We start from the raw sequence: 25,965 nt of genomic DNA, 5'->3' as shown, positions 1-25,965 counted from the left end.
CCTTTTTTTTTTTTTTGCTCAAATATAAACCACTCTAATAGCAAACGCATTGTTACAAACTTGCAATGTTATATTATTCCAAAGCTTCAATTTGACATGAATATCTATTTTTGACATCTGACCTAATGCCTCACTCACAGCATGGCTTTTATATATATATATATATATATATATATATATATATATATATATATATATATATATATATTTCAAATCACCAACTCCATCACTACAAACTCACCCAAAACAACAACATAAAAAAAAAGAAGACAAGAAGACTCAAGTTACCATATGGGTTCTTGTTCTGAATCCGATTTGGCTCTACTGGATTCCATCAGAGAGTTCCTCCTTCAGGACGACCAGTCCCCGGAGGAGTCTCTTCCGCCGCCGGCGCCGGCTCCGGCGAGAGTCGCTCTGTTCCGGGGAGTCCGGCGGAGGCCGTGGGGGAAGTACGCGGCGGAGATTCGGGACCCGAAGAGAAACGGCCGGAAGAGGATATGGCTCGGGACTTTCGAGACTCCGGAGGAGGCCGCGGTGACGTACGACCGAGCGGCTTTCGGCATTTTTGGCGCCAAAGCCAAGCTCAACTTCCCAAACCTCATCGGCTCTCAGCTGGCTCGCGAGCCGGTCAGGATCACGCCCAAGCGCCGATCGCCGGAGCCCGAGCCGGCTTCGTCGGAGAGCGGCTCGTCTTCTTCGGCGCCGGTCAGTCGCAAGAAGAAGACTCGGAAGGCCGTCGCGGAAGGTTCATCGGAGAATACTGTGAGTCCCGTCATCGTTGAGAGTTGTAATTGGGACGAAGATGTTTGGAGTTGGGAAGATTAATATCAACGGGAATGTTTGTCAGATATTGTTGTTATTCTGTGTCACAGTGGCAATAGTATGTTGTCTGTTTTGTAGTATCATTATATATATTTTCTTCAAAATAATTGATACAAATCTACACAAAATGGTACGGAGTCCGGATTTAGATTTTTAAGAGCAGCTGTGTAAAGAGAACAAATATGAAAAATAAAAATTATAATTTTATGATAAAAATGTTATTAAAAAAAATAACAAGATCGTAGATACAAGATTCTTTTTATCATAAAGAATTATAAGAAAAGGTTCAATTTCTTAATCAAGAGTACCTTTAAAATTATGAGGATTAATTCAGTAGTTTGCCGAGCCAAAAATTGAATCCATGAAGTCTAATATGATAAATCATATAAATTTTCGAGGGGTATGTTTGATAATTTTATATTTTATTCAGAGAGGTATTTATGAAAAAATGTATATAATTTATATTTTTTTATACTATTTTTCATTCATATGTTAAATACAGTGTACTACATGGAGAATTTATGCTTAGGTTAAAAAAAACCTATAAATTTGAAATAATGAAGATAAATCACTATTTTGGGGATTGAACTCATACCATCAAATAGGAAGATACCTCGATAGAAGAAGAAGAAGAAGAAGAAGAAGAAGAAGAAGAAGAAGAAGAAGAAGAAGAAGAAGAAGAAGTGCCATCCAAGCTAGATGATTCTCCCTTATCATGTGTATAAATAAAAAATAAAATAAAAAATAGCATTTTTGTTTGTTGTTGATGGCATTTCCAACCCAAAATTTTATTGTCAGTGTGAACCCAAAATCTAACCTAGCGAAAAATTTGAAAAATTGCGATTAGATGTGAAATTTTCAAATTTGATTTTATTGGTCATGTGTGTTAGAATATTTGTTACTGAAAGAATATTTATTACCAAGTGAATGGCTGATTTGTGACTAATATTTTAGTGAGGTTACTTGTCGGAATTTCATAATTTCAGCGTATATTATTACACTCGTTCTGAGAGGTATAAGTTTGAATATTTATTTTCCGAAATCAAAGTTAAGGAGAATGAGAAATTGATACTCAAAGCGTATTGAAAAAGAGTTTGAATATTTATTTTCCGAAATCAAAGTTAAGGGAAATAGAGTGTGTTATTGATGGTAGTGCACTTAAAAAGTTCAACATATAATCCATATGTGATCTTTGTAGTGCTTATAAATGTAAAATTTGCATAACCTTTTGGGCTCTCAAGAGTGACTCGATTGTAGAAGGCCTGAAGCGCAAGCAAACACAAGTCCACCACACACGCTCTTGCCACCGTTGTTTTGGCCGGTAAGGCTTGGGCCCTTAATTTTTCCTGCCAGATTTTACCTTTTATTTTAAATTAAATATTAATTATTTATTATTTTTTTAATCAACAAACTACTGTTTATTACTCAGCAAATATCTGCATCTAGCAGATTAATAAATTCCACATGGCAAGTACCATGATCAACAAAACCAAAGGTAAAATTGTCGCGCGCGACAAAATACGCACACGGTTCGCAGACCGCTTAACAAAAATAATAGAAACATTACTCATAAAAGAAATCAAACTCCTACACTGGGCGATTAGTAATGTAAATGGAGAAATCATTTGACCTTCACCTTATGTAACTTGTTCCAGTGTAAGACAATCAGACTCCTCTACTCGAAATTTCCTTCTCGAAGCCGCCACTCATACTATAGCCCACAACCACATGATTATGGGTCCCTCGAGCAGACCGGACACTCGCTACTAACATCGACAAACCCTTGCCATTCTCGAGGCCTCGATGCCATGACATGAGAGGTCTTGGCGCCGGCGGGGCAAGGACTTGCACGTTGTCTTTAGGACTTGGCTCGTGGTCTTCATTAGGCCTTAGCACCAAGCTAACAGCATGCGAATGCAAATTCCAAAAAAAAAAAATCCGTACATTGTCTATAAGCGTGTGGTCAAAGCTAATTATAATACAGATTTGCTATATTTCGCTTTCCTAACTACTTTCGTTTTTTTCCTTTTTATATTCTTCGTCGTATTCACACGGTTTTGATATAATATTAACAAAGGAACATCAAAATAATATGTAATTCCGTTCGTACAAATATAAATGCACGTTTAATTTAGATACAAATTCTTTTTCTTTTGTTTGTATATTTATATATAAATTCTTAATTAATTTTTTAGTCGTCTAATAGATACCAAGCTATCAAGCTATCATCTGTCCTCTTTTGGTGTCCCTCCAATCAAAATAAGTCAATTTAATTATTTTATAATAAATATAAGTTAATAATTAAATAAAATTGTAACATGACTTTTTTTTAGTTGGAGGAGATACCAAAAAGAGACAGAGAATTCGGAGTCTAAAAAAATAAAATCATATGACATGGCTTCTTTCTAATTGGAGGGACACCAAAAGAGACACCAAAATGAGATAGAATATCCGAGTTATTTTTTTGTAGTTCCGAGATTGCTCTTTAAAATACCTTATTTACTTTTGACTGAGATGTAAACCTAAATCGTCTAATTATTATTATGTGGAAATTAGTCCTAAACATTATTTTTGAATTATTATTTACACGGGCACGAAATCAACAGGCAGGACTACATCATATACATATAAATATATTATATGATATAAGTGCTTAAAGCTAAAAGGTAATTAATAAACATCCACCAGCACAACAAGAATGAAAAATTAAATAGGGGACAATTAACCTTAGAGATTAAAACGCACAACTTCTATTATCACTATACCAAACTAAGAGCCACGATTATATATTTCTGAACAATATATTATCTACTTTTCTTTTCTTACAAAAAAAAGTAATTTGGAAAGTTATATTCAAATAAGGTTTCTAATACATATCACACATTAATTAGCTTTCTTTTTTAAGCTCACAATTTACTTTGCGTGAATGTTTTAATATATTTTTCATCACCGATAAGCTGTGTTTCCAATAAGGGTAACTAACAATTCGTCGATTATAAAGTAACAAACAAACTATATATCAACGTTTATCATTGTACAAACACTAACTGCTAATTTAAATTTAACATAAATTTTATTTATAATCAAACAAACAACTTTGAGCTATCATAACCCAAATATATATATATACATCGTTTGAAAGACGAAACCAATAATAAACCAAAAAAAAAAAAAAAAAATCAAAGGCAATCGTGAGAGATCGTTGATAAGACAATAATCAGCGTATCAACACGCAACGATTTGTTTATTTCTTATTTCGTTGTAAATAAACAAAGCAACTCAATCTGTTTGTTGTAAATTACTGAGGTGTGTTGATTTCATAACAATCTAGTATTTTTCTATTTCAATCCTATCATATTGTTTTGTAGGGTTTTTTGCAAATCTTGTTAACCCACGTAATATCCTAGGCCCGTACGTGGGTTGTATGTGGGTATTGGCCCACGTGCAATATCAGTTTAATATATTAGATAAATTATATTGGTTAATTAATTAAAAGGTAAATTCCTATTATACCCTGATGGTGGGTCTATATAAAAAGAAACCCTAGGGATTGGTCCTCTCTCAACCTATTACGTAGTTTTCCTCTGCCATCAAAAGAAAGCTCTAAAGTCTAAAGAGGTCAAGAGAGAGAAACCAATTCCGGTGATTATCCGCTGCCGTCACCGTCGCTCTCGTCATGGATCGAGGTAGGTTTTCTCAATCCCTAATGTTTTGTGAAAATCATCTAGTTCTAAGATCTTGGCTGATTAAGATCGTTTAAATTATGCTTACATGTGGTATCAGAGCCTTGATTGTGAATTAGTTATTTTCCGATTATGCAAATTCATTCGATTACTGAATATATTCTCGTCGTTTATAAGAGTAGAGATATTAGCGTTGCATTCTGGGTAATTTCGTTTACTCAATTATATTGCTTGTGTGCGATTATTTTCCTCGGGTTTTGCGATTCATATTTGTTCCGTGTGATCAGTATATTATCAGGGGATACAAACACAATCTCATTATTATACCCACTACCGTTTGGGTTTTATGTTTTAAATAAATTGAATATGTGATTACTGAGCATTGTTATTTGTGTTTTGATTAGTGATGCTTTCACCGATTAATCTTATTGGGCCAATAAAGTGGCCATTGAATTTACTGCACAAACCTATCATCGCATCTGTGTATGATTAGAAATTCATTGTTATTCTGTACCTACACGTGAAGTTTGATGGATCAAGTTTTTATTTTCTTTCTTTTATGCATGCCTCTAATTTTGTTGTTAATGATCATGGTGGAACAAAGAAATTCTGTAAATTACGGTTATCAATGCTCACTCGGTTATGCAAATTATTTGTTCCCATTATGCATTAGAAAGAACATACCCGTAAATATTAATATTCAGTATGCGTATCTTTAATTATTTATTTTGTATCTTCATGATGGGGTAGTAAATTTGCTTTTATAGAAATTGAATGTCGAGGATAATCTGTTTATTGCCTATTAAGAATTTTTTTCTTTAACAGATTCCTTTTAAGTGCAGATTACGATTTGCTATATTTTGAATATCTTTTATTCATAAAGTTCGCTTTTTTTTTTTTTTGCATTAAGTTATAAGATATTACCAAATCGTATAATATATATTTTATTTATTTATTTATTTTGATATCTATATTACGATTAATTTGTTAGTCACCAAAGTGGCCAAATTATAAAGTTTAATTTTGGATATCAAATTAAATAAATTACTCATGTTTATGTGATGCTTTTAAGTTAAATGACATTATGACATTTTTTAAATTAGAATGAATAAATTGAAGTTCATGATTATAAAATATTTCCGGATCGCCCAAAGGTTGATTGTTCGTTTTGTAATTCATGAACATTATGGTGGTTAATTGATATGCTTGGTTAGGTATGTTTAGTATATCCAAAGATTGCAAATATATCTAATTCAAGTATGTCAATAACCTATTATGTGAAAATTTATTTTAGCATCATTTATGTTCATCTTATCGTATATATTGTTGATCTGCCCAAAGGTGACTTCAATGTATATCTTATGTTTATTTCACGTATTCTGAATCTGTATTATGGATTAGGTTTATTACTCAAAGCATTAATGTGTGAGCATATATTATTATTTATTTTGCAGCCTCTTTTCCTGTTTCTCTTCAGTCGCAAGCCACGTCTGTTATTAAGTTCAATGGTCTTAATTTCTCTGAATGGTCTGAACAAGTTCAGTTTCACCTCGGTGTTCTGGATCTTGATTCGGCACTCTTAAGTGAGAAACCTGCTGCTCTAACTGATGCTAGCAGTGCTGACCAAAGATCATTCCATAAAGCTTGGGAAAGATCTAACAGACTGAGCCTAATGTTTATGCGAATGACTGTAGAAGACAACATCAAGTCCACATTTAAGAAAACTGAAAGTGCTGAGGAATTTATGAAGTTTGTGGAAGAAAGCTCTCAGTCCGACTCGGCTGATAAGTCACGGGCTGGGGCACTAATGGGTAGGTTAACCACCATGAAGTTTGATGGTTCTCGTACCATGCATGAGCATGTTGTCGAAATGAAGAACATTGCAGCAAGACTGAAGACCATGGGAATGGAAGTGAATGAAAATTTCCTAGTAACGTTCATCCTCAATTCCTTACCTCCTGAGTATGGCACATTTCATGTGCATTACAACACTCTGAAGGATAAATGGAATGTGCATGAATTACAAAGTATGCTCATTCAAGAGGAAGCGAGGCTTAAGAAATCGGGAAATGATTCTGCCAATCTCGTTGGTCATAAAGGAGCTAGAAAGAAACCATGGAAGACTGGAAAGGGCAAGCAAGGACTATCAAAGCTTAATGAGTCATCTGTCCAAATCCACAAGAAGGAACTAAGCAAAGATGCGTGCCGGTTATGTAAAAAGACTGGGCACTGGCAGAAAGATTGCCCAAAACGTAAGGCATGGTTCGAAAGAAAGGGTAAGCCTAGTGCTTTTGTATGTTTCGAATCAAATTTTGCTGAAGTTCCTTATAATACTTGGTGGCTTGATTCTGGTTGTACCACTCATGTTTCAAATACGATGCAGGGATTTCTTACGACCCAAACCATAAGCCAAAATGAAAAATTCATCCTCATGGGAAACAGAGCCAAAGTCCAAGTTGAAGCCATTGGAACCTATCGTTTAGTCCTAGACACTGGGCATCATTTAGATCTTTTTCAAACCTTTTATGTTCCTTCTGTTTCTCGCAATTTGGTTTCCATATCTAAACTCGATAAAGCTGGGTATTCTTTTAATTTTGGGAATGGATGTTTCAGTTTATTCAAACAAAATCTTTTCTTGGGTTCTAGTATTCTTTGTGATGGTTTGTACAAACTAAAGCTTGATACCCTTTTCGCTTAAACTCTTTTAACCGTGCATCATACTGTTGGTATTAAACGTGGTTTATCTAATGAATCATCTGCTTACTTGTGGCATAAACGTTTGGGTCATATATCCAAAGAAAGAATCGAAAGGTTGGTAAAGAATGATATCCTACCTAATTTGGATTTTACCGATCTTGGAGTTTGTGTTGAGTGCATTAAGGGAAAGCACACAAGACAGACACTTAAGAAATCAGCCACAAGAAGCTCACAGCTCCTTGAAATTATACATACCGATATTTGTGGGCCATTTGACGTTCCATCACTTGGTGGAGAAAGGTATTTCATCACTTTTATCGACGACTTTTCACGTTATGGATATGTCTATTTGTTGCATGAAAAATCTCAATCGGTAGATACCCTAGAGGTGTTTGTCAATGAAGTTGAAAGACAATTAGATAGAAAGGTGAAAATTGTCAGGTCTGACAGGGGTGGTGAATACTATGGAAGATATGATGAAAGTGGACAGTGCCCTGGTCCATTTGCTAAGTTCCTAGAAAGCCGTGGTATTTGTGCTTAATACACTATGCCAGGAACACCACAACAAAATGGTGTAGCAGAAAGGCGTAATCGTACTTTAATGGATATGGTTAGGAGTATGTTAAGCAATTCTTCTTTACCCAAATCTTTGTGGATGCATGCTTTAAAGACCGCTGTATATTTATTGAACAGGGTTCCCAGTAAGGCAGTTCCTAAGACACCTTTTGAACTGTGGACGGGAAGAAAACCTAGTTTAAGGCACCTGCATGTTTTTGGTTGCCCAGCGGAAGTAAGAATTTATAATCCACATGAAAGGAAACTGGACTCAAGAACAATCAGTGGTTTCTTCATTGGTTATCCAGAAAAATCTAAAGGGTATCGATTCTATTGTCCTAACCATAGTACGAGAATTGTTGAAACTGGTAATGCTAGGTTCATCGAAAATGGTGAAGTCAGTGGGAGTTTGGAACCACGTAATGTGGAAATCCAAGAAGTTAGAGTGCAAGTACCTTTGCCTTTACCTTCTTCTCAAGTTGTTGTTCCTGTTCATGTTGACCATGATAATGTTTTGCAAGAACAACAAATTAACGACCAAGCACCATTGAATGATGTCATACCAAATGAACCTATCATAGATGAACCACAAGAAGTCGCATTAAGAAGATCTGTAAGAGAACGAAGATCCGCTATTTCTGATGATTATGTGGTTTATCTACAAGAGTCGGAATACGACTTAGGAATTGATAATGATCCAGTTTCGTTTTCACAAGCCATAGAAAGTGAGAATTCTATTAAGTGGTTAGACGCCATGAAAGAAGAGCTAAAATCAATGGATCACAACGAAGTTTGGGACCTTGTTGAATTACCTGAAGGTTGTAAAAGAGTAGGGTGCAAGTGGGTCTTCAAGACCAAGCTCGACTCAAATGGCAATATCGAAAGACACAAGGCTCGACTCGTTGCCAAAGGTTTTACTCAGAAAGATGGTGTTGATTACAAAGAGACTTTTTCGCCTGTCTCTAAAAAGGACTCTCTGAGGATTGTTATGGCTATGGTAGCTCATTATGATTTAGAGCTCCATCAAATGGATGTGAAAACTGCCTTTCTGAATGGGAATTTAGATGAAGAAGTGTTCATGGATCAGCCTGAAGGTTTTGTGGTTGAAGGAAAGGAACATATGGTATGTAAATTGAAGAAGTCAATATACGGACTTAAACAAGCTTCCCGACAATGGTATCTCAAGTTCAACGATACTGTCACATCTTTTGGATTTACAGAAAACATCGTTGACCGATGTATATATCTGAAGATCAGTGGGAGTAAGTTTATAATTCTGGTTTTGTATGTTGACGACATCTTGCTTGCAACTAATGATCTTGGTTTATTACGTCAAACCAAGGAGTTTCTCTCTAAGAACTTTGAAATGAAAGATATGGGTGAGGCATCCTATGTGATCGGAATAGAGATATCTCGTGATAGATCACAAGGATGGTTGGGATTGTCTCAGAAAGCATACATTAATAAAGTTCTTGAGAGATTCAAAATGGACAAATGCTCTGCAGGTATTGTTCCAATTCAGAAGGGAGATAAATTTAGTCTCAATCAATGTCCTAAGAATGAATTGGAACGCAAACAAATGGAACAAATTCCTTATGCATCTATTGTTGGAAGCTTGATGTACGCACAGACTTGTACCAGGCCAGACATCAGTTTTGCTGTCGGAATGTTGGGCAGGTATCAAAGTAATCCAGGAATAGATCATTGGAAAGCTGCAAAGAAAGTACTGAGGTATCTGCAAGGAACGAAGGATCGTATGCTCACTTATAAAAGATCCGATCACCTCGAGGTGATAGGATATTCAGATTCAGATTATGCCGGATGCGTGGATTCTAGAAAGTCCACTTTTGGCTATATGTTCCTTTTAGCCGAAGGAGCGATTTCATGGAAGAGTGCGAAGCAGACTGTCATTGCTGCATCCACTATGGAAGCTGAGTTTGTAGCATGCTTTGAGGCTACGGTTCATGGATTATGGTTGCGGAACTTTATTTCGGGGCTTGGAATTGTCGACACTATCGCTAAGCCGCTGAAAATTTACTGTGATAATTCCGCAGCAGTCTTCTTTTCTAAGAACGACAAGTATTCGAAGGGTGCTAAGCATATGGAGATAAAATACTTTGCCGTTAAAGAAGAAGTTCAGAAACAAAGGGTGTCAATCGAACACATTAGCACAAAGCTTATGGTAGCAGATCCATTAACGAAAGGATTGTCTCCAAAGGCATTTACTGAACATGTCGAAAGAATGGGGATCCTTTGATGTCATCGTTGATGTTATTTTTCTTTTATGTTTTATGTGATTGACACTTTGAGCTCGTTTGTTTTGTTTCTGATATGAAGTTATGAATCTTGTTTTCAATTATGATTAGTATATACATGAATGCATTATATGATCAAGATTCGGACCATTATGAATACCTTATTACGTGTCATATTAGGTGTGAAGCTAGTACGTGATACATGGAAGGGACTATGTCGACAAATTGACGTACAACCGCTATGATCCTTATTAGTTTTCATACTTAATAGAGACTTTATGATGTAACCAATATTATGACAAATTTATCTTATACTATGCGCACTTATGTCTTATTATTAAACTATATGGTATGACACATGGGCCAAAGTGGGAGAATGTTAACCCACGTAATATCCTAGGCCCGTACGTGGGTTGTATGTGGGTATTGGCCCACGTGCAATATCAGTTTAATATATTAGATAAATTATATTGGTTAATTAATTAAAAGGTAAATTCCTATTATACCCTGATGGTGGGTCTATATAAAGAGAAACCCTAGGGATTGGTCCTCTCTCAACCTATTACGTAGTTTTCCTCTGCCATCAAAAGAAAGCTCTAAAGTCTAAAGAGGTCAAGAGAGAGAAACCAATTCCGGTGATTATCCGCTGCCGTCACCGTCGCTCTCGTCATGGATCGAGGTAGGTTTTCTCAATCTCTAATGTTTTATGAAAATCATCTAGTTCTAAGATCTTGGCTGATTAAGATCGTTTAAATTATGCTTACAAATCTATCGTACCACGTTTTGTAGAGAGACGCATATCAAGTTAGTTTTTGTTACTAATTTTTTTTTTACCCATAATAACAACTGATAAGAGAAAAGGAATGAGTCAAAATCAATAAAAAAATAATTTTGCTAAAAACAATTAAACAAGAGATTGACATCCCGTAAAAGTTTTTCTTGATAAGCAAATATTATAAAAAAGGCACATATTTGTCACATACAATTAATAAAGTCGATCACTGGCTAAATTTTTTAATTATTACAAGTTATACTATTTCACAATTGGCCAAACCTAAGAGAGTTACAACGTTGCGTGTCCTTTTATTTATTCCGAGTCTCTCGCCTAGCTAGCTAGTAGCTATTTAGCAGTTAATTGAAGTTATAAATACACAAAGAACTTTGATGTCTTTCAGCACCAAAATAAAAGTTTGACTTTTGATGAATAGAATTGAATGGATCACCAATTCTACGTACATATGTACAGCAATTAGTATACGACATTACAAGTTCTGATCTCAAGCCGTTCACGTACGTACGTAACATTTACGTTAAGTTTAATGTCATGGTCTTATGGATAATGGTTTTAGTCTAGTCCGTGCGAAGGTTTGAGTTATTCGGGGTAATTAGTGGTGGGTTTTCGGGCGATAAATTATTTACCGTCAAATTTCGATAGTAAAACGTAAAAAACTGTAAAATACCAATAATATCAAGGTTTACCTCACCGATACAGATAAATATTGGTTCAGTTAAAAGTTTCATGAAAACTGAAGTTTATCGCAAGAAAATTAGAATTTAATTATCATAATGTTAAATAAAAAATAAAAATAAAAATTATTAAAAGTTTTTATATATTTATTTATTAAAAAAATAATTTCTCAATTTTTTCCTTCCCAAAAAGTCTGCGGTAAATCCTTACAATAAAAAGGTATACTCAATAAAATCTAAGTCCCAATCATAACTCAAACGTTGATCAGTATTACTCCAACTTAGTTCTAGTGACACTAATGCCTTCACGTGAGGTGTCTTTATGTGAAGACGTAAAAAAACTACAATATTAAAGTGCAGCAATAATTAATTGAAATGTTTGCTTCGATATCAAAACTCAACGCGATTATGTACTATATGTAAGAATGAAATCGTAAAAAAAAAAAAAAAAAAAAAAAAAAAAAAAAAAAAAAAATGTAGTACTTATCTGATCTTATCAAAACGAAATAAAAACGTCATTTAAATATATTCCCTGATAATATATAATACAGACACCATTTGTGTATATATTATCGAACGGCAAAAATCCAATAATGTAACTGCACACACTTCAAAGACACATTCTATTTCTATATAAACCACTATTATTTTATTCCAAAGCTTCAACTTGAGATTTGTATATCATAGGTCTCTTTGATATTATACATAAATAAATAGCACTAAATGCAAAATTCATTTTAGACATGTGACCTAAAAGCACCTTCCTAGAAAATATGACTCAGTCACACCATGGCTTCCATAAAGCCCAATTCTCTTTCCATCCATATATATAATGCAAATCTAACTTAAGACATATATCTCATAATTCATATCACTAACTCCACCACTCACAAGAAGACACAAAAATTACAATGAGTTCTTGCTCCGAATCCGATTTCGCTCTACTTGATTCCATCAGAGAGTTCCTCCTTCAGGACGACCAGTCGCCGGAGGACTCTCCAACTTCTGTTCCACCGGCTCCGGCTCCGGCGAGAGGCGCGCTTTTCCGGGGAGTCCGGCGAAGGCCGTGGGGGAAATATGCGGCGGAGATTCGGGACCCCATGAGAAACGGGAAGAGGATTTGGCTCGGGACGTACGAGTCGGCGGAGGAAGCCGCGGTGGCTTACGACCGAGCGGCTTTCGGAATCCGCGGCTCCAAAGCCAAGCTCAACTTCCCACACCTCATCGGCTCCCAGCTGGCTCGCGAGCCGGTCAGGATCACGCCAAAGCGCCGATCGCCGGAGCCCGAGCCGGCTTCGTCCGAGAGCGGCTCGTCCTCGTCGGCGCCGATGATCAGTCCCAAAAAGAAGAAGAGTCGGATTTCCGTCGCGGAAGGTTCGTCGGCGGCGAATGTTAATGTGAGTCCGGTGATCGTTGAGAGCTGTGATGTTTGGAGTTGGGAAGACTTGTACAGCGGTGGTAATTTGATGATGATGTCCCGTTATGATGAATGTTTGTCAGATTGTTATTCTTTGTCGGAGTGGCAATAATATTATATATGTTGTCTGTTTTGTTTTGTTTTGTAGTAACATTTTTTTTTCTCTATAATTTATACAAATTTGTACAAAATGGACACGGAGTCCGGAATTAAATTTTAGAAATGGGTAAAAAAAAAAAAAAAAAAAAGCCATATGTTCAAAATGTACCAAATAAGAATAACAATACAAGGTCATAGATACGCGATTTATTTTATTACAAAGAATGATAAGAAAAAGTTCAATTTTTTAATCAAGAGTAATATAATTACGAGGGCGTGATACATCTATTTTATTAATAATTTTAACAATTTTATATATATATATATATATATATATATATATCACATTTTAGATCTTAAATAATTTACTTCTTCTTTATTCTGAATTTAAAATAATTTTGTAGACGACTCTTACATCAATGCGAGCTCATACAAAATATTTATTTGGATATAAGAACACATGAAATATAACATAAATTGAGTATACAATATATGAGATGAAATACTAATTAAAAAAACATTACATGTGCCTGGCAAAAAAACATATTATATAAACTAGTGACAAAGATACAAAATATGAATTATCATTGAGTCGTATTTATTTTCATTTTGATTTATTTGTAATGTAATATGGTTGACAATTTATTTCTTTTAGGACTTGTCTTTATATATTTATGTCACGTAAGATCATACATTTAAAATGTAGATTTAAAAAATAGTAATATTAATAGAATTCATAGTACCAACAAAATTCCTTTTGATCAATTTTGTTTGTAATGAAGATTTATATTTTTTTTATTTATTTTGTATTATTATTATTTATCATCTTAAAAGTAATTTTTATACCATAAATTCTAATTAGAATAATGTAAAATACTTTAAAAATATGCTAGCTATTTTTTTTATTAAAATATATATTTACTGATTAAATGTATATATTAAAATAATATATAGGGGTTATTTTGTGAATAGTAAAATTTTACATTTAAAATACCACTATTCATTTTCTCTATAACAGACTGAGAACACAATTATACAACTACTTTATTTTGTAAATCTATTATAATCTATTATAGTCTATTACACGGTTGGTTTGATTTGTTTAGAGATTTGTTAACAATTGGCCATTTTATACCGAGGATATTAAAATAATAGTCAAATTATAGATTTATTAGGGATATAGCCAATATTATATTAGAGTCCCTAAAATACCCTTTCTCAATTTCACCTCTCCCTCTCATGTCTAATCCAGTCTCTCCACTCCACCGCCCCAAAACTTTCCCATATCAGCCTCTCGTTGCTTGTTCTCGGAAAAGAATCTCTATCCTTCCATTGATGTGCCTCGGAGCAAGAAATCACCGGCAGAGGAGCAAAAAATCGTTGGTGTCGAAGAGCACAAAGTTTAGCGAGCGCCTACGTGGCACTCCAAGCCTGGAAGCAGGCCATCCTCTCCGATTCCCGCAACCTCACCGGCGACTGGGTCGGATCCGACGTCTGCGGCTACACCGGCGTCTTCTGCGCCCCGGGGCCCGACGATCCTTCCGTCAACACGGTTTCCGGAATCGACCTCAACCACGGCGACATCGCCGGATACCTACCGGAGGAGCTCGGCCTCCTCACGGATCTGGCATTGTTCCACATCAACTCTCCAACAGGTTCTGCGGCACGGTTCCGAAGAAGTTCGGCCGCCTCAAGATATTGTTCGAGCTGGATCTGAGCAACAACAGGTTCGCCGGTAGGTTTCCGGCGGTGGTGTTGTCTCTCTCGGCGCTGAGGTTCAACGAGTTCGAAGGCAGCGTCCCGAGGGAGCTCTTCGACAGGCCTCTGGACGCCATCTTCATCAACCACAACAGGTTCGTGTTCGACCTCCTCGACAACTTCGGCAACTCGCCGGTCTCCGTCATCGTGGTCGCCTTTTTGTTTCTGGTTTAGGGAATTCAAGAAGTTGTTGAGTGAATAAAGGAACGAGATTTTGTTGTTGCTGGACAAGACAAGACTAGATGAAGAAGCTGAGAGAAAAGTCAAGGCTATCGTGTTTTTATTTTATTCTGTTGTTTTGAAATGAATTTAGTTTTAAAATGATCTTTGGTTTTGAAAATGAAAGAGAAGAGCGATATAACAGTAAATCGGATTTACTGTTATATTTACTATAGAAATGAATGATTTACTCAATGGTTAATATGATTTACTGTCGGATTTTTAGTCCTCGATTGTTCGCGAAAATAATTTGTAAATCGTATTTACTGTTAGATTAACTAGTCCTTTGATACTTTTCCTGTTAGATTAACTACAAAATGTTATGGTAAATAAAATTTACTTTTGTTCTTGTTACGGTAAATAAGATTTACTATTGTTCTTATTACAGTAAATAAGATTTATTGTTTTCTTGTTACGGTAAATAATATTTACTATTATTCTTGTTACGGTAAATAAGATTTACTGTTATTCTTGTTACGATAAATAAGATTTACTGTAGTTTTTGTTATTGTTAATTAGATTTACTAATTTTTTTTGTTATGGATGATATTATTTACAATGATTGTTAATAATATTAACATAAATATGTTAATAGTTGGACTATAATTTTAAAATATGAGTGTCATTTTGGTTAGTTCTTTAGCCGGGCCATATGTTTATGTTTAGTTTTGCAATTACTCTAGTGAATGTGAAAGGATGCTTTCCTAATTGGGATTCAAATAGATATAGAAGTGTTGCTTTTGCGACTCGATCAAATTGTTGAATTGAAACTTCAATTGATTTAATTGGGACCAATTTGCTAATGAAGTACACTTTTTTTATAATAATTAGTACATGGTAGATCTTAATATATTGCGGGACGGATCTGCATGTGACGTTTTCAACGATTTTTGTTGTAAATAACTTATAGGTGTGCTGCTTTCTCTTCTTTGTAAAATTTTATTTTATTTGTAATTACATTTAAACTGTTTTTTGGATTCTTTAAAAAAAAAAATTAATAATACGCATATATCTCGTGCTGAATATAAAACAAACTTTTTAATATCACACATTAAACGTACTAATTTAAAGTGGTGGACAATCATAGTGGTGCATATATATCAATTTTAAGTGGTCATTAGGATGGGGTAAAAAATCACCAAATGCTTGTTGGGAGAAATGAAAATAAAGTTCGGTGACTAAAATTAAAGGAGAATTAGGCATATGCTTATTAAGAACCGCATGTTAAATTTATAATAGTTCAAACTAAGCTTACCATATTATGGAGAGTGTTAGACATATGTTTATATATAGTTCTAATGTTAAGTACAGTTGCTTCTATAATCAAAAGGTTTAGTGTGTCTGTCTCGACTGTAACTGTAACTGTACGTAACTGTAAGCAACTTTTTCTAATTTTTTTTTTTTCTTATGTTACCAATTTGAACTTATGAAAGTGGCGAAAAAGAGATATAAGAACCATATTAGTAATAAAAGGGTGTATTAGTATTAACTGAATAATATCGTTTTATTTTAGAAAATGTACGTATTTTATGAGCATATAATGGAATGGTTGACTAAATATGATGAGCTATTTAAAATTAGTTGCTACATAATGTAATTGTATTTTTCTAAATTAAATATAAGTTAAATTAATATGATAGCTAGGCCGACATTTACACTAATAAAAATAGTAAAATCCATTGGCCGCATCTGTGCCCTTAACTAAGTATTTTTTGTTACTTTTTACACATGCATATATGTCTAATAATGTCTTGGTTGTTTGTAGGCTTTTGTATTGCAAATACATAATTGTAATTTGGTGTAAGTGTAACTCGAGAAAAAAAATATATGATTAAAACTAATTAAATGTATATACGCGTTTCCCCCAAAAACCAAAACAATAAAATAAAATAACTTCATCTAATCAATATATAATGGTAAGAGACTCGTTCACCCACGTGCACGAATACTGAAATAAGAAAAACTAAACTAATATATAACCAACCAAAAAAAAACAAAAAACAAAAAAAACAAAAAAAACTTAACTAATATAAGGGTAAAAAATACTCGCTTTCACAATTGCATGGATATTGCAGTAGAAAAATATTTAACTTATAGTAATATCGTTAAATATGAAAAAAAAAATGGGTTTTCTTTTTCACCTTATGTATAGATACTAGAGAGGGAGATAGATCTGTAGAGTGTCGAAGTTCGTCAAACAAAATCTTTCAGATACTGTAATTCACTTATCCTTTGTCACTATGGAAGGATAGTTTAATTAAAAAAAAGAAAAAGAAAGATATAAACCATATATATATTATATATAATATGCAGTGAGAATATTGTAGTACACCAGTCCGCATTATGTGGGTGTATTTTTCTATTGAGCAGAATCACAAATAAATAATAGATTTATCATCACCCATATTCTTTTGACCTGTCGCTTTGTCTAAATTTGTTTGTATATATGTTTATATTCTTCTATTAATAATTGCTTGTGATTATATTAGCATGTGTATCCCATGGTTTCTCACTATATTCGTTCATTATTAATAATATCCTTTCTTATTTGTGCGTATTTCAACGTCTTTATAATTTGGATTCCAAATGTATATATTAAACACAAGCGATGATCATTTGTCATTGACAACCGGTGTTCTTGCTAATTAAAGGATATGTATTATGGAATCAATTTTTTTTTTTTTTAAATAAATTGTTGCGACCCAAGTAGTGTGTAAAAGGTATTATGTACAAGTATATTATTCCATAATTTCGGCTTTCTCGATCTATTATATTATTTTCTATTCTGCTCTTTAATGGATTGCAATCTTCGAAAGTAGCAAAAAGAAAGAAAAAAAAATGTTACTAATAAAGAAAATACAAAAAAAATGATATATATATATATATATATATATATATATATATATATATATAATCATACACGTGGAGACATTCACAGATCATATCATGTGCAAAAGATAATTAATATGCAAAGCAAGAAACGAAATATAACGAATCCTATCTCTCTCTTTTTTTGGTGTATTTAGTGTCCTTCTAATTAAAATAAGTCAATTTAATTATTTTAATTTCTTATAAATAAATATAAATTAATAATTAAATAAAATAATAATATGACTTATTTTCATTGGAGTGACACCAAATGAGACACCAAAAAAAGACATAAGATTTAGATCCATATATAATCGGGAATATATTGAAATTAGTGTGTGGGATATTATATTGCGAAATAGAATTACTTCCATAATTGGTAAATTTTATGCTAAAAGGTTTTCCACACCACACACACATATGATGCTAGAAAGTGTTAAATATGCATATATATGCATACTTTACAATATTATATGATGCTAGAAAGTGTTAAATATCTATTTATATATACCCACCCATTAACATTTACCCTGTCTAGCTACGACCCGAAGCTTCATTCTTGTTCAGTTACATAAAGACAAAAACCGTTCAGACATATATATAAATAAATATAAAAGTGGTACTTTTGTTGCAGAGACTCATGGATATATAACATTAAAAAAACCCACGCACAATATGATCATAAAAAACGTGACTTAATATACATGCCTTGAAGTTTCATAGGAAAGACCACACAGGTCCATAATACAGCACTATGTATTGCGAAAGAAGATTTGGAGACGAAGAAGAAACTGAGACTCAGAATCGAGCTCAAGAAGAATTTCTTATTTTGAAATCAAAAATGTCTCACAAACAATCAAACAGTACAAAGACTCTTTTTAAACAAAAAAGATACCGACAAAGGATAAGAAACGACAAGTCTCTTTCACCCAGTATACTACAACGACAAGAATTATTTAAACCAAGCAAATTACTTGAACGACAAGTAATCTGCCAAAACACAGAGAATCGCTGATCTTCAATACGCCCCCTCAAGATGGACTGAAAAGATTCTTCAAGTTCATCTTGGATAACAAGTGGGACATCGCCGGCCAAGCCAAAGGCTTCGTGAAAATGTCTGCAACCTGATGGTGTGAGCGTATAGGGAGTAGCTTAACTAAACCAGACTGCAGATGATCTCTAACGAAATGAAGATCTATCTCTATGTGTTTTGTTCTCTCATGAAATATTGGATTCGAAGCAATGTGTAAGGCTGCTTGATTATCACAATAAATCACAGACGAGCTTGCAGATTCCAACTGAAAATCCTTCATAAGCTGTTGCATCCAAATGACTTCACTTGTTGCTGCTGCCAAGGATCTATACTCAGCTTCTGCAGAGCTCCTAGCCACAGTGGTCTGCTTCTTTGATTTCCAAGCTACCAAAGCCTCACCTATGAATACACAATAACCAGTTATGGATCTCCTAGTATCATTACATGTGGCCCAATCAGCGTCAGAGAAGGCCCTAATTTGAATAGAAGAATCTGAGGAGTAGAAAAGGCCATAGCCTGGTTTAGTTTTCACATATCGCAAGATGCGATGAACTGCTTGTAAATGAGCCGTCCTCGGTTCCTGCACAAATTGACTCATAGTATGTACTGCATAAGTGATATCAGGCCTAGTAATAGTCAAATAAAGCAAGCGACCAATTAACTTCCTGAACTGAGAGGGATCATCTAAAATATCACCATCAGTCAGAGATAAGGTAACCCTGGGATCCATAGGAGTTTTGGCTGGCTTACAGTCCAAGAAACTTGCATCCTCTAAAATTTGAAGGGCATACTGACGTTGGTTCAGCACAATACCATCTTTAGACCTTGCAATTTCCAATCCAAGAAAGTATCTCAGATCACCAAGGTCTTTTAATCTGAAAGCTGCACTCAAAAAACTTTTGACCTCAGAGATAATTTTGTCATTAGGATCGGCAATGATGATATCATCAACATAACAAAATGGCAACAAAAGTAGAACCAGATCCTCTTGTGTATAACGAGTAGTCACTCTTAGATTGAGTAAAACCAGCTGTCTTGACAGATTCAGTGAATTTTAAATTCCACTGCCTAGAAGCTTGTTTCAGTCCATAAATGGACTTATGTAACCTGCAAACAAGCTTATCCTCACTAACAAACGTCTTAGCCCATGGAACATAGCCCATAGGGAGATCCATATAGACTTCCTCATAAAGATCACCATTTAAAAAAGCATTGCTAATATCTAGTTGAGATAGAAACCATTTTTGAGAAGCAGCTATGCTAAGTAAAAACTTTACAGTCACAAGCTTAGCAACAGGTGAAAAGGTATCTATAAAGTCAACTCCCTGTTTCTGAGTATATCCCTTAGCTACCAGGCGTGCTTTCCTTCTAGCCAAAGTGCCATCTGAATGCAGCTTATTCGTATAAATCCATCTGCATCCGATGGAAGTTTTCCCTTTCGGAAGTGGCATCACTGTCCAGGTCTTGTTGGTGTGCATTGCTTCAATCTCTTCCTCCATAGCTGTTTTCCATTCTGCAGACTTGACTGCTGTATGGTAATACTGTGGAGCAGGGTTGGCTGAAACAGATAAAGCAAAACACTTAAAAGAACTAGACAGGTTCTCATAAGACAAGTAAGTGTCAAGAGTGTATTTGGAATAATAACTTTGACCTGTCTTGATGAGGTTACAGTGATAATCCTTGAGATAAGATGGTTGAATGTGCTTCCTTGTTGATTTCCTTACTGGAATGTCAATTTGAGGTGATTGTGGAATCAACCTATCCTCAGGTATAGGATCCACTGTAGTAACCTGGCTATCACTTTTCTCATGTGTTGACTCATCATCATGTATAATAGGATCATTGAACTTATCATATGAAGGCACATCATTAGAGGTTAAAACAGGAAGAGGTAATTCTTCAAAAGGTTCTACCTGTGACTGATTATTATTATGACTTTTATCTTGAAAAGGAAAAACTAAATCATAAAAAATAACATCCCTGGAAATAAAAACTTCCATATTGTTTATGTCAAGAAGTTTGTAACCTTTTACACCTTGTGGATATCCCAAAAGAACACATTTCCTTGCCCGGGGCTCAAACTTGGTTCTTTGTGCCTTGAGAGTTGAGGCAAAACAAAGACAACCAAAGACCCGAAGAAAATCATAATTGACCTGTTTATTGTATAACAGCTCGAAAGGAGTCTTATTATCTAAGACATAAGAAGGAGTTCTATTGATAATATACGTAGCAGTCAGCAAGGAATCAGTCCAGTAATTGACAGGTAAACCAGATTGAAAGAGTAAAGCTCTGGAAACATTTAACAAATGTTGGTGTTTTCTCTCCACAACAGAATTTTGTTGTGGGGTTTCAACGCAAGAAAATTGATGAACAATACCATGTTTAGAGAAATAATCTGAAAAGACTAACTCCCTAGCATTATCAGAACGAAACATTTTGATGGATTTATTGAACTGATTAGTAACATAAGCACAAAACCGAGGTATGATATTATGGACATCTGTCTTATGCTTCATCAAGAAAATCCAGCAAAATCTAGAATGATCATCAACAAGAGTCAAAAAGAAACGATGACCTAAACGGGAAGCAACTTTATAGGGTCCCCAAACATCACAATGAATCAAGTCAAAACTAGAAACAGAAAAATTATTTGCAGAATTGAAAGGTAGTCTATGTTGCTTAGCAAGAGGGCAAATACAACAAGGCATTTTATCTACATCATGAGGCTTAAAACCTAACCGATGTTTGAGAGTATCCAATCTTTGGAAAGATAAATGTCCTAGTCGTTGATGCCACACTTGAGCTGAGACTTTATTCACATATGTAGTAGAATTGATGAGGTTGTCTTGAGTCAGGGTGTAGAGGCCATTGCAGCTCCTACCCTTGCCAATCGTCCTCAAGAGATTGGAATCCTGTATAATATAATAATCATTCATAAAGATAACAAGCATGTTAGATTCCTTTGTTAAAGCATTGACAGATATTAGGTTTACTTTAAAACTGGGAACAAACAGGACATTGTTGAGAATGAAATCAGGACTCAATCTAACATCTCCTATAAAACCTACACTAATGACAGTCTTATTAGGAAGAGTCACAGTGGAATTATATAGGGGACGAAGATTACAAAAAAGATTCCTATTAGCACATATGTGCGTAGAGGCTCCTGAATCAAGAACCCAAGCATTACGAATAGGAATGTAAGAAGGTATAGAGTTGACCAAACCATGTAAACCTGTTGGCAATGAAGTCATAGTCATATTGACTTCATTGGAGGACGATGGTTGACTCATTGTTGAAGCAGAAAGCTGGTTTGAGAGATGACTGATGAGTTGGTGGATTTGATCTGCTGAAAGACCTGTGGAGGCATCAGTTGAGGTGACATTCCCAAAGGCTCCTCCATTATTTGATCCTTCTACATTGTTGGCCGAATTCTTTGGTTTGAATTTGTAGCCAGGTGGATAGCCGTGTATCTTGTAGCACTTGTCTACTGTATGGCCAGTAATCTTGCAGTGTGTACAGATCGGTTTATCTTTCCCTTTGAATTTCTTTTGGTCATCACGCGCTGCCATGGCGAGGGTGTTTGACTGATCAATTGGAGCAATTGAATCCATTCCGACAGACCTCTGAGTCTCTTCTTGAGTGAGCATGGCGTAGACTTTGTTGATAGGAGGAATAGGCTCCATAAGAAGAACTTGACCACGAGCATGTGTGTAGTTCTCATTGAGGCCCATGAGAAACTGCATCACATACTCAGATTCTGCATATTCGCTCAGTTTAGCCTTACCTCCACACGTACAAGGACAGGTACACTCAGGTTTGAAATCGCATAGATCTTGATGAACATACTTCAGTTTCGTGAAATAGACGCCAATAGATTGCTGATCTTGGGAGAGATTCACGAATTGACGCCTTAATTGGAAGATTCTTGGTCCATTCGATTGCTGAAAACGATCTCTCAAGTCATTCCATATATCTCTAGCGGTTCCTCCAAACAGGATGCTCGATGCAATTTCTTTGCTGACAGAATTCATGATCCATGCGATGATCGTTGAATTGTTGCGACTCCATAAGCGCAAGAGTTCTGGATCTTCAGGTGATGGTTTCGAGATCGTTCCATCTATGAACCCTAACTTGTTCTTGGCTTCAAGAACAATGAGCATGGATCTACTCCAAGGCATGTAGTTAGTACCTGTCAGAACGTTTGAGACGAGGCTACCTCCAGAGGAATCGGAGTGGTGAAGATAGTACGGCGAGGATTGATCTTCAATCCTTGACCTAGGTTGAAGATTTCTGGCGACGTTGGTTGAAAGAGTCGAGTTCGAAGAATCTTGAGGCGCTGACATCTTGACAGAGGAAATTCAAGATCTAGATCGAACAGGATGAACAAGAAAACAGAGTTTCTCAGCAGGATTGCTCTGATACCATCTTAAAGGTGGGGTTCCATCTAAAACCAAGCTTGGCAATTAGAGGAGTAACCCACAAACCTTATAAAGAGCCCAAGATCGTAATACCCAGTCGATGGGGGACTATCCTTGATACACCCCCTCACGCGCACAGGCACAGGCACACATTGGCACAGGCACTGGAAGCGTGAAGTATAGGCCCGATCAGGTAGCCCACAATCGAGAATGGACCCCGCTCTGATACCATATTGCGAAAGAAGATTTGGAGACGAAGAAGAAACTGAGACTCAGAATCGAGCTCAAGAAGAATTTCTTATTTTGAAATCAAAAATGTCTCACAAACAATCAAACAGTACAAAGACTCTTTTTAAACAAAAGAGATACCGACAAAGGATAAGAAACGACAAGTCTCTTTCACCCAGTATACTAAAACGACAAGAATTATTTAAACCAAGCAAATTACTTGAACGACAAGTAATCTGCCAAAACACAGAGAATCGCTGATCTTCAATACTATGAGTACTCTTATCTAAAATTCTAAATTCTAAGTTGGTTCTGTGGTATTTTAATAATAAAGCACACAAATAAATAAGCCATGCAATCGATACGTTGTTACATATATATATATATAGTACGCTGATCTACATATATATAGAAACCCAAGAACCTTTTTGTATGTGTGTGTCAGCACTAAATATATCAATCTATCTATACTATCTTATAGCATAGCCTCTACACATATATAGCAAAACCAAATCAGCCATATATGGAATCTGATCATCATCAGCTAAATCTTTTCCTCGAGTCCGTTCGCCAATACCTTCTAGAAGAAGATCATAGTGACGTCACTCCATGCACTAATATTACTACTGATAATTTCACGGACCACCATCATTACGACGCTGACGTGTCACCGGGAGCGTCGGCCAAAGTGGCGGCGCCGGCGAGGAGGTTCAAGGGCGTCCGACGGAGGCCGTGGGGGAAGTACGCGGCGGAGATTCGGGACCCGAAGAAGAACGGCTCGCGGCGGTGGCTCGGGACGTACGAGACTCCCGAGGACGCGGCTCTGGCGTATGACCGAGCCGCCTTCGAGATGCGCGGCTCCAAAGCCAAGCTCAACTTCCCACACCTCGTCGGCTCGGCCGCGCTCGAGCCGGTCAGAGTTCTCCCCAGGCGCCGGAGCTGAAGGGACCCGGAGGGTATTCCGGCTCATCGAGCCCAGCCGCTAGTCGACGTGGCGGTGGACCCACGAGCTATATATGCTTGGAGACCTCTGAGCTTTTTTTTTTATTAATTAATAATTATGTTTTTGTACCAGGGTGTCATATATGATACTGGTGTTTTTATTTTAAGTAGTTATTAAATCTGCAACGTTAAAAAGTAGTCTTGATCAAACATCAAAGTCGAAGACCAATTATTATTATTTATATTTTTTGTTTTGCTCAGAATCAAAGTCGAATGGCTATGTGGGAGGGAACGATATTTTAATAATAATACTTTTATTATTATTATTATTACTATTATTATTCGTGAAGAAATCAAAAGTATTTGACTTTGATCCTTGAGTTTTACGGGTAGTTGACCAGCCGTGTGTTATTCAATATTGGCCATTTGGTAATGGAAGCGACGTATTATTTTTCACCGGCCATTGAAAGTTGGATGAATGATGGAGATATCTAAAAAAATATGTGTAAACTATTTTTAATTGATATTTTAATTTAATTATTATCAAAATTGAAAAAAAAAATTCTTAATTTTTCTTTGATCTGAAAAAAAAAACCTTCCTGACTTACTTAATGTATCTGATTTAGTAAAATAATAAATTACCCTATCTCTTTCATCTTAGTTATTGGAAAATTTGAAAAATCAAGTCTAATGTATATGCAACCTCACATTTGGACACCATTCTAAAAAAAATTAAGTTTTTAGCTGTGTATAAAATCCAAAATACCCTTATTCGAATATGAAAACCAACCTTACTCTCAACCCCTTTTCTTCTGATCTCATTTCTTCATGAAAATTTTCATGGCCAAAACAAGTCTTTTTTTTTCTCTCCATGAAAAGTAAGGGTGTTCATGAGAACCGACGAATCAAACAACCCGTTCATGAGAACCGACGAATCAAACAACCCGATCATCCAAACCAAATCGCACTTTTTTCTAACCCGGCACATTACAACCCGAAAAAAGTTTGGGTTGAAACCAACCCAACCCGCAAGTGTTTCGGGTTGGGTTGATTTTTGATCGTCATGAGATTGGATTGAACCAAACTAACCCGATCCCGTTAAAGTAAAAACTTTTCTCTAGAAAAATGAAAAATGTTATCAAGGTAAAATAAAAAAATACACCATATGCTTTATGGTTTTAAAATGGAAATATAAATGCATTTTTAATTAGTTAATTATTTTGTAGGTATATCTTTGTGCTCATGACAGTTGACAAATAGATAATACAAGTAGACTCCATATGATCATAAAGATTTACTTATATTAGTTTCTCTACAACTCTTTTTTTTTTTTTAATTACTTTACAGATTTTTCATGATGTATAAATTTTTATGGAGTATGAATTTGAGATGAGACATGATTTATTTATTCTTAGTATTTGTATGATTTTTTTATGAATTTGATCAACGATTCTATTTTGTACCTTTGTTGTTACAAATTAACCCGAACAAACCGAATTAA

General features: G+C 35.3%; 4 protein-coding genes and 1 pseudogene across 4 annotated transcripts; all 5 read left to right on the top strand.

Annotated features, from left to right (window-relative positions):
* The first annotated feature begins 231 nt into the window (after window positions 1-231).
* On the top strand, window positions 232-957 carry LOC149400618 (ethylene-responsive transcription factor 13-like). The gene has a single exon (XM_089613684.1). It carries the CDS (start codon window positions 292-294, stop codon window positions 823-825), a length of 534 nt encoding a protein of 177 aa, XP_089469810.1. The 5' UTR covers window positions 232-291; the 3' UTR covers window positions 826-957.
* Window positions 958-6,207: 5,250 nt separating this feature from the next.
* On the top strand, window positions 6,208-6,975 carry LOC149400617 (uncharacterized). The gene is made up of 2 exons (XM_089613563.1): window positions 6,208-6,781; window positions 6,889-6,975. Exons 1-2 carry the CDS (start codon window positions 6,250-6,252, stop codon window positions 6,921-6,923), a joined length of 567 nt encoding a protein of 188 aa, XP_089469689.1. The 5' UTR covers window positions 6,208-6,249; the 3' UTR covers window positions 6,924-6,975.
* Window positions 6,976-12,319: 5,344 nt separating this feature from the next.
* On the top strand, window positions 12,320-13,097 carry LOC149400616 (uncharacterized). The gene has a single exon (XM_089613090.1). The coding sequence runs from the start codon at window positions 12,391-12,393 to the stop codon at window positions 13,006-13,008; it is 618 nt and encodes a 205-aa protein (XP_089469216.1). The 5' UTR covers window positions 12,320-12,390; the 3' UTR covers window positions 13,009-13,097.
* Window positions 13,098-13,118: 21 nt separating this feature from the next.
* LOC149400615 (leucine-rich repeat extensin-like protein 4 pseudogene) lies at window positions 13,119-14,954 on the top strand (annotated as a pseudogene).
* Window positions 14,955-24,045: 9,091 nt separating this feature from the next.
* ERF13 (ethylene-responsive element binding factor 13) lies at window positions 24,046-24,465 on the top strand. Its single transcript, XM_089610461.1, has one exon. The coding sequence runs from the start codon at window positions 24,046-24,048 to the stop codon at window positions 24,463-24,465; it is 420 nt and encodes a 139-aa protein (XP_089466587.1).
* The last annotated feature ends 1,500 nt before the right edge of the window (window positions 24,466-25,965 follow it).

This window comes from Urtica dioica, chromosome 4 (assembly GCF_054948205.1).
Source record: "Urtica dioica subsp. dioica isolate 48M chromosome 4, U.dioica_male_clone48M_v1_H2, whole genome shotgun sequence".
Taxonomy (NCBI): domain Eukaryota; kingdom Viridiplantae; phylum Streptophyta; class Magnoliopsida; order Rosales; family Urticaceae; genus Urtica; species Urtica dioica.
Note: the sequence above shows the minus strand (reverse complement) of the source record. Positions and strands in the feature narration are given on the sequence as shown.

Coding starts and splice junctions, on each gene's coding strand:
- LOC149400618 (XM_089613684.1), top strand. CDS start 292: ATGGGTTCTTGTTCTGAATCCGATTTGGCTCTACTGGATTCCATCAGA.
- LOC149400617 (XM_089613563.1), top strand. CDS start 6,250: ATGAAGTTTGTGGAAGAAAGCTCTCAGTCCGACTCGGCTGATAAGTCA. Junction 6,782..6,888: donor GGCATGGTTCGAAAGAAAGG/GTAAGCCTAGTG, acceptor AATACGATGCAG/GGATTTCTTACGACCCAAAC.
- LOC149400616 (XM_089613090.1), top strand. CDS start 12,391: ATGAGTTCTTGCTCCGAATCCGATTTCGCTCTACTTGATTCCATCAGA.
- ERF13 (XM_089610461.1), top strand. CDS start 24,046: ATGGAATCTGATCATCATCAGCTAAATCTTTTCCTCGAGTCCGTTCGC.